The 9,009-nt window shown below is 50.3% G+C and overlaps 1 protein-coding gene across 1 annotated transcript in view; it reads right to left on the reverse strand.

Moving 5' to 3' along the window:
• patj (PATJ crumbs cell polarity complex component) overlaps positions 1–9,007 on the reverse strand; it is a gene marked incomplete at its 5' end in the record, with an annotated part of 53,304 nt that extends 44,297 nt beyond the window's left edge. The window contains 7 exon segments of the mRNA XM_060067396.1: positions 44–132; positions 1,766–1,868; positions 4,025–4,270; positions 5,122–5,241; positions 5,816–5,990; positions 7,035–7,171; positions 8,918–9,007. Coding sequence (XP_059923379.1) covers positions 44–132; positions 1,766–1,868; positions 4,025–4,270; positions 5,122–5,241; positions 5,816–5,990; positions 7,035–7,171; positions 8,918–9,007 — 960 coding nt within the window.
• Between the last annotated feature and the right edge of the window lie 2 nt (positions 9,008–9,009).

Below are 9,009 nucleotides of genomic sequence, written 5' to 3' on the forward strand. Positions count from 1 at the left end.
ATCATCAGTAGGTAGAGCTGATGTAGAGGGGAGGTGAGCGTACCGCGATGAGCCGGTCGTGGACTCTGATGTTCCCGTTCTGGTCTGCCGCGCTGCCAGGGACCACATGCTTCACAAACACCCCCACCGCGTCTGAGGACAGACAGACGCACTCAGAGAGACAGACAGACCCACACATTATACACATTTGAACTCCAAGTTGTTCGACTAACCTGTTAAGCCCCGGCAGTATTTTGTTTTTTTTCGCCTATACACATACCCAAATGGAAAAGCTTATAACACAGTAACCCTAAGTCCTAGATGGATGCATGATACTTCATTTGAAAGCTGACAAGCTCTAGTTTCTGTAGATATGTTTATTGTGTATGATATATGTATCATACACACAACCTAAATGACATCAGTTCAAACATGGCTCTAAAGCAATTTTTTTGTCTTTGAAAATAATAGGTCATAATTGAACTACAATAACTAGGATGTGCTTTATGTAAGGCATATGGCAATATGCCAAATACCTTCTACATCATGCCAACTACACCTGGAATAAATGTTGGAGTTCTAGGCCTAAACCTTTGGGAGTTAATGGAGTTTCTATGGTGTGTTGTCACTGGCGGCACAAACCTCTCCAAAATGTCTCCAAATGGCCAAATTGTGCCAAATGCATTTACTCACTTCTGTGACACTGGAAACATTACTGAAGCATTTTGGTGACTATAAAACCTTTCTCCGTGATTCAAAACATAATTTTTTCACACATTCATTTGATATGGCCATATTGAGATATTGTCATGTGATGAGACACTGTACATAAACAGAATGATTGTATTGCTAGCTTGACGCAGTGTTGACGCAGCTTTATATCTCGGCTCATACGTATCACACCTGGACACGCCTGGCAGCGTTGGAAAGGTAAACTCATTGGCTAGAAGCCCAAGTGATTGATATATCAATAGCCAATACGGTGTCCCTATACTAAAGCCGCGTAACAAAGTAAACAAAGCCCATTGGCCCTTCGAACTGGGAGCGCTCCATCTACTTCACGGACTGTACCGGGGTGAAAACTGAACAGAAAAAGACGGGGACACTTTTATTTTGTAGCCAGCAAAGTGATGAAAACAAGCATACCCAACAACTCCATACTGGCGGTAGAGAAAATATCGATACGAGTGCGAACGTCTGGATGTTAGTTGACGAACAAAGTTTGGAGATGGTAAACAAATGGACTTTACACGACGATATTCACAAGCTGGAATAATTTTATGAAAAACCATTTGAATGCTTTTGATCAGTGGATTCTCACGGACAATTGGAATATAAATAATTGAGGAATGGACACATATTACGGTTCTCAGATTGCTTCAAAGGTAGGGAGTCGCTCTGTTTTTTGGCATTTACGGTTTACCATGCTGGTAAATATCAATGATTGATGGTTTTGTGCTCATGATTTATAGAAAAAACAACCGGATGAATAAATTGTGGAGATTCTACCCTTTCTAACGACGTATAGAATGTCTGTAATGATGAAAGTTGAAGCGGGTTATGTCGCTCCGTAGTGGAAACATATCGTCAACAAACCAAAATCGCCCACCGGTGGGCGAATGGGTCTTAAGAGGCTAAACACAGGAATAAATAAACCTCTACTCTGCTCAGACTAATGCAGCATGTGTATAATTATATATATACTGTATATACGAAGTTTCTGTCCCTCTGTGTGTGCGTGTCTGTGTGTGTCTCCCTGTGTGCGTGCGTGCATGTGTGTGTTTACCCTGGCTGCTGAGGGAGTTGTACCCGATGATGCTGATCCCCAGGCTCTGGTCCTCCTGACGGCTCAGGCACACGTTGTGAACCTCGTAGCCCTCCAGGTTAGGCTGCACACACACACACACACACACACACACACACACACACACACACACACACACACACACACACACACACACACACACACACACACACACACACACACACACACGCACACACACACACACACACACACACACAAACTAGTCATTAGGATGACTCTATGTATCAACATGTGATTGTGTAGCAACATGTGATTGTGTAGTCCCATGTGAATGTGTAGTAACATGTGATTGTGTAGTAACATGTGAATATGTAGTAACATTTGATTGTGTAGTAACATGTGATTGTGTAGTAACATGTGATTGTGTAGTAATATGTGATTGTGTAGCAACATGTGATTGTGTAGTAACATGTGATTGTGTAGTAACATGTGGTTGTGTAGTAACATTTGCAACATGGTCTCACAGGAATCCGTGAAATGACTACGGTCGGACGCTTAACTCGAAATCCGTGGCCACATCACGGAAACACGCCGATATCCGTGTGTGAGCCACGGACTAACAGTGTCATTTACTTGCATTGGAGCAAATTCCGTGGCCACATCACGGACAATTGAAGTGATTCCGTCAGACCACCACGGATTTTGAGTTAAGCCCCCGCTGTGGTCAAATGTGGCACACACACAGATTGAAACGGGAGCACACACACAGATTGAAACGGGAATCTGTGTGCATCATTGTCATTTACTTGCATTGGAGCAACTTCCGTGGACACAACAAGGACAATTTAAGTGTTTCAGTGAGACCACCCCGGGTTTTGAGTTAAGCCCCCGTGGTCGACTCGCTCGTTGAAACGGAGATCCGTGTGTGAGCCACGGAACATCAGCGTCATTAACTTGCATTGGAGCGAATTCCGTGGCCACATCACGGAAATCGGCGTGTTTCCGTGATGTGTCCACGGATTTCGAGTTATTCGTCCGTAGTCATTTCACGGATTCCTGTGAGACCAGGTTGAACATTTGATTGTGTAGTAACATGTGATTGTCTAGTAACATGTCATTGTGTAGTAACATGTGATTGTGTAGTAACATGTCATTGTGTAGTAACATGTCATTGTGTAGTCCCATGTGATTGTGTAGTAACATGTCATTGTGTAGTAACGTGTGATTGTGTAGCAACGTGTGATTGTGTAGTCCCATGTGATTGTGTAGTAACATATCATTGTGTAGTAACATGTCATTGTGTAGTCCCATGTGATTGTGTAGTAACATGTCATTGTGTAGTAACATGTGATCGTGTAGTAACATGTGATCGTGTAGTAACATGTGATCGTGTAGTAACATGTCATTGTGTAGTAACATGCGATCGTGTAGTAACATGCGATCGTGTAGTAACATGTGATCGTGTAGTAACATATGATCGTGTAGTAACATGTGATTGTGTAGTAACATATGATCGTGTAGTAACATGTGATCGTGTAGTAACATGTGATCGTGTAGTAACATGTGATCGTGTAGTAACATGTGATCGTGTAGTAACATGTGATCGTGTAGTAACATGTGATTGTGTAGTTACATGTGATCGTGTAGTAACATATGATCGTGTAGTAACATGCGATCGTGTAGTAACATGTGATCGTGTAGTAACATGTGATCGTGTAGTAACATGTGATCGTGTAGTAACATGTGATCGTGTAGTAACATGTGATTGTGTAGTTACATGCGATCGTGTAGTAACATGCGATCGTGTAGTAACATGCGATCGTGTAGTAACATGCGATCGTGTAGTAACATGCGATCGTGTAGTAACATGCGATCGTGTAGTAACATGCGATCGTGTAGTAACATGTGATCGTGTAGTAACATGTGATCGTGTAGTAACATGTGATCGTGTAGTAACATGTGATTGTGTAGTTACATGCGATCGTGTAGTAACATGCGATCGTGTAGTAACATGCGATCGTGTAGTAACATGCGATCGTGTAGTAACATGCGATCGTGTAGTAACATGCGATCGTGTAGTAACATGCGATCGTGTAGTAACATGTGATCGTGTAGTAACATGTGATCGTGTAGTAACATGTGATCGTGTAGTAACATGTGATTGTGTAGTTACATGCGATCGTGTAGTAACATGCGATCGTGTAGTAACATGCGATCGTGTAGTAACATGCGATCGTGTAGTAACATGCGATCGTGTAGTAACATGCGATCGTGTATAACCGTTTTGCTGACTCTGCGCCTGGGGAGGGCGGGGGGGTCGGCCGGAGGGGCGGAGACGGGGGCGGAGCTAGGCGGTAGAGGGGCCGGTGTGGGGGCGTGGCCCGGGGAGCGGGGGTCCCGGGCGATCACCATGGTGACGGTGCTGCCGCACCCCTGCAGCACGCGCACCACCTGGTCGCTGCTCAGCCCGGCGGTGGGCGTGGCCCCGATGCGCAGGATGTGGTCACCGGTCCGCAGCCGCCCGTCCTGAGGGGGAGGGGCCGTCACTCACGGCCTGTCACTCAAGGCCTGTCACTCATAGCCTGTCACTCACAGCCTGTCACTCACGGCCAGTCCTATCTTGCAGAGGGGGGGTGTCCTATCTTGGATTCTGCATAGAGGGCGTGTCCTATATTGTACTCCATGGAGGGGGCGTGTCCTATCTTGTGCTCTATTGAGGGGGCGTGTCCTATATTGTACTCTATGGAGGGGGTGTGTCCTATCTTGTGCTCTACGTTGGGGGCATGTCCTATCTTGTGCTCTATGGAGGGGGCGTGTCCTATATTGTGCTCTAGAGGAGGAGGCGTGTCCTACCTTGTACTCTGCGGTGGGGGCGTGTCCTACCTTGTGCTCTAGAGGAGGGGGCGTGTCCTACCTAGTGCTCTAGAGGAGGGGGCGTGTCCTACCTTGCACTCTGCGGTGGGGGCGTGTCCTCCCTAGTGCTCTCGAGGTGGGGGCGTGTCCTCCCTAGTGCTCTAGAGGTGGGGGCGTGTCCTCCCTAGTGCTCTAGAGGTGGGGGCGTGTCCTCCCTAGTGCTCTAGAGGTGGGGGCGTGTCCTCCCTAGTGCTCTAGAGGTGGGGGCGTGTCCTCCCTAGTGCTCTAGAGGAGGGGGCGTGTCCTCCCTAGTGCTCTAGAGGTGGGGGCGTGTCCTCCCTAGTGCTCTAGAGGAGGGGGCGTGTCCTCCCTAGTGCTCTAGAGGAGGGGGCGTGTCCTCCCTAGTGCTCTAGAGGAGGGGGCGTGTCCTCCCTAGTGCTCTAGAGGAGGGGGCGTGTCCTCCCTAGTGCTCTAGAGGAGGGGGCGTGTCCTACCTTGTACTCTGCGGTGGAGGCGTGTCCTACCTTGTGGGCGGCGCTGTTGGGGACCAGCGTCCTCACCACCACGCCGCCACTCCCGCCCACGATCCCGAAGCCCAGACCAGAACCATCGTTGACCAGCTGCACCTCCTCCTCATGGCCCCACTGGTCCACACACACACACACACACACACACACACACACACACACACACACACACACAAGTACAGGGGTCAATGGTGTGCGCGGAGCCCTGTGTAGTTCTGCTGTACTGGTTCTACTGGGTTCTAGTGGGTTCTGCTGTACTGGTTCTACTGGGTTCGGCTGTACTGGTTCTACTGGGTTCTACTGGGTTCTGCTGTAGTGGTTCTAGTGGGTTCTGCTGTACTGGTTCTACTGGGTTCCGCTGTACTGGTTCTACTGGGTTCTAGTGGGTTCGGCTGTACTGGTTCTACTGGGTTCTACTGGGTTCCGCTGTACTGGTTCTACTGGGTTCTAGTGGGTTCTGCTGTACTGGTTCTACTGGGTTCTAGTGGGTTCTGCTGTACTGGTTCTACTGGGTTGTAGCGGGTTCTGCTGTACTGGTTCTACTGGGTTCTACTGGGTTCTGCTGTAATGGTTCTACTGGGTTCTAGCAGGTTCTGCTGTAGTGGTTCTACTGGGTTCTACTGGGTTCTGCTGTACTGGTTCAAGTGGGTTCTAGGTGGACACGAGGTGGTGGAGGAGATGGTGGTCTCACCTTGGGCGTGGCCTGAGGCGGTGATGCGTGAAGTGGGCGGGGCCTGGCCACCAGCAGCTCCACAGTGGGCGTGGCCTGCTGGAGAAGGGCGAGGGCCCGCCCCTGGTCCAGGGCCGGGTCCAGGGGGCTCCCGTTGATCACCAGGATCCGGTCCATCTCCCTCAGTCGCCCGTCCCTACAGGACACATGGTGACACAGGATCCAGTCCACGTCTTACAGACACATGAGCTGTGTTCGAAATTGTTCCCTATAATTTTCTATGTTAAATCCCAAATAAATTGTTGACATTTCAATACGAAAGCCGGAGACTCCATCATTAAATGTATTCGTTTTCGCGGTTATTCAGCTTCTTCTTCTCCTCCGGAAAAATACGACCGCATTGCATTGTGGTATACAGGAGTAACATGTAGGGTACATCGTATGTACCCTATTTTAAGTCCACTATATAGTGCCCTATATAGTGGACCACTGAGAACACCCTACAAAATGGCGTGCACCCTATTTAGTGCACTACATCCAGGATAGGGAACGATTTCGAACACAGCTATGGTGTCGCAGGATCCAGTCCACGTCTTACAGACACATGGTGTCGCAGGATCCAGTCCACGTCTTACAGACACATGGTGTCACAGGATCCAGTCCACGTCTTACAGACACATGGTGTCACAGGATCCAGTCCACGTCTTACAGACACATGGTGACACAGGATCCAGTCCACGTCTTACAGACACATGGTGACGCAGGATCCAGTCCACGTCTTACAGACACATGGTGACGCAGGATCCAGTCCACGTCTTACAGACACATGGTGACGCAGGATCCAGTCCACGTCTTACAGACACATGGTGACGCAGGATCCAGTCCACGTCTTACAGACACATGGTGTCACAGGATCCAGTCCACGTCTTACAAACACATGGTGTCACAGGATCCAGTCCACGTCTTACAGACACATGGTGACACAGGATCCAGTCCACGTCTTACAGACACATGGTGACACAGGATCCAGTCCACGTCTTACAGACACATGGTGACACAGGATCCAGTCCACGTCTTACAGACACATGGTGACACAGGATCCAGTCCACGTCTTACAGAAACATGGTTCTAACTACAGGGTCCGGTCCACGTCTTACAGACACATGATGTTAATCACACATGGGGTTACTAGTCCCAGTTCCAGTACTCCCAGTTCCAGTAGTCCCAGTAGTCCCAGTACCTGTGGGCGTGGCCTCCGGGCTGGATGTGTTTGATGAACAGGCCTCTGGGGGCGCCGTCGGACCGCAGCGCCGCCACGCTGAAGCCCAGCCCCCCCGCAGCCGGCCTGGAGAGGACCACCGCCTCCAGCTCCTGGTCCTGGACCAGTAACACAGTCAGACCACAACTCCTGGACCAGTAACACAGTCAGACCACACCTCCTGGACCAGTAACACAGTCAGACCACACCTCCTGGACCAGTAACACAGTCAGACCACACCTCCTGGACCAGTAACACAGACCACCACCTCCTGGACCAGTAACACAGACCACACCTCCTGGACCAGTAACACAGTCAGACCACACCTCCTGGACCAGTAACACAGACCACCACCTCCTGGACCAGTAACACAGTCAGACAACACCTCCTGGACCAGTAACACAGACCACCACCTCCTGGACCAGTAACACAGTCAGACAACACCTCCTGGACCAGTAACACAGACCACCACCTCCTGGACCAGTAACACAGACCACACCTCCTGGACCAGTGACACAGTCAGACCACACCTCCTGGACCAGTAACACAGTCAGACCACACCTCCTGGACCAGTAACACAGTCAGGCAACACCTCCTGGACCAGTAACACAGTCAGACCACACCTCCTGGACCAGTAACACAGTCAGACCACACCTCCTGGACCAGTAACACAGTCAGACCACACCTCCTGGACCAGTAACACAGACCACACCTCCTGGACCAGTAACACAGACCACACCTCCTGGACCAGTAACACAGTCAGACCACCACCTCCTGGACCAGTAACACAGTCAGACCACACCTCCTGGACCAGTAACGCAGTCAGACAACACCTCCTGGACCAGTAACACAGACCACCACCTCCTGGACCAGTAACACAGACCACACCTCCTGGACCAGTAACACAGTCAGACCACACCTTCTGGATCAGTAACACAGTCAGACCACCACCTCCTGGACCAGTAACACAGTCAGACCACCACCTCCTGGACCAGTAACACATACCACACCTCCTGGACCAGTAACACAGTCAGACAACACCTCCTGGACTAGTAACACAGTCAGACCACACCTCCTGTACCAGTAACACAGTCAGACCACACCTCCTGGACCAGCAACACAGTCAGACCACACCTCCTGGACCAGTAACACAGTCAGACCACACCTCCTGGACCAGTAACACAGTCAGACCACACCTCCTGGACCAGTAACACAGTCAGACCACCACCTCCTGGACCAGTAACACAGTCAGACCACACCTCCTGGACCAGTAACACAGTCAGACCACCACCTCCTGGACCAGTAACACAGTCAGACCACACCTCCTGGACCAGTAACACAGTCAGACCACACTTCCTGGACCAGTAACACAGTCAGACCACACCTCCTGGACCAGTAACACAGTCAGACCACACCTCCTGGACCAGTAACACAGTCAGACAACACCTCCTGGGCCAGTAACACAGTCAGACCACACCTCCTGGACCAGTAACACAGTCAGACCACACCTCCTGGACCAGTAACACAGACCACCACCTCCTGGACCAGTAACACAGATCACCACCTCCTGGACCAGTAACACAGACCACACCTCCTGGACCAGTAACACAGTCAGACCACCACCTCCTGGACCAGTAACACAGTCAGACCACCACCTCCTGGACCAGTAACACAGTCAGACCACCACCTCCTGGACCAGTAACACAGTCAGACTGGTTGGTGCGTGCATGTGTGTGTGTGTGTGTGTGTGTGTGTGTGTGTGTGTGTGTGTGTGTGTGTGTGTGTGTGTGTGTGTGTGTGTGTGTGTGTGTGTGTGTGTGTGTGTGTGTGTGTGTGTGTGTGTGTGTGTAGGCGTGAGTGTGTACCTTGGACACCGATTGGATCCATCTCTGGAGCTGCTCCGGAGAGAGCGAAGCGTTCCCATTGGACGGTACAGAGGCCGGGGGGGCGGGGCTTG

This window comes from Gadus macrocephalus, chromosome 12 (genome assembly GCF_031168955.1).
Source record: "Gadus macrocephalus chromosome 12, ASM3116895v1".
In the NCBI taxonomy this organism is placed as follows: Eukaryota; Metazoa; Chordata; class Actinopteri; order Gadiformes; family Gadidae; genus Gadus; species Gadus macrocephalus.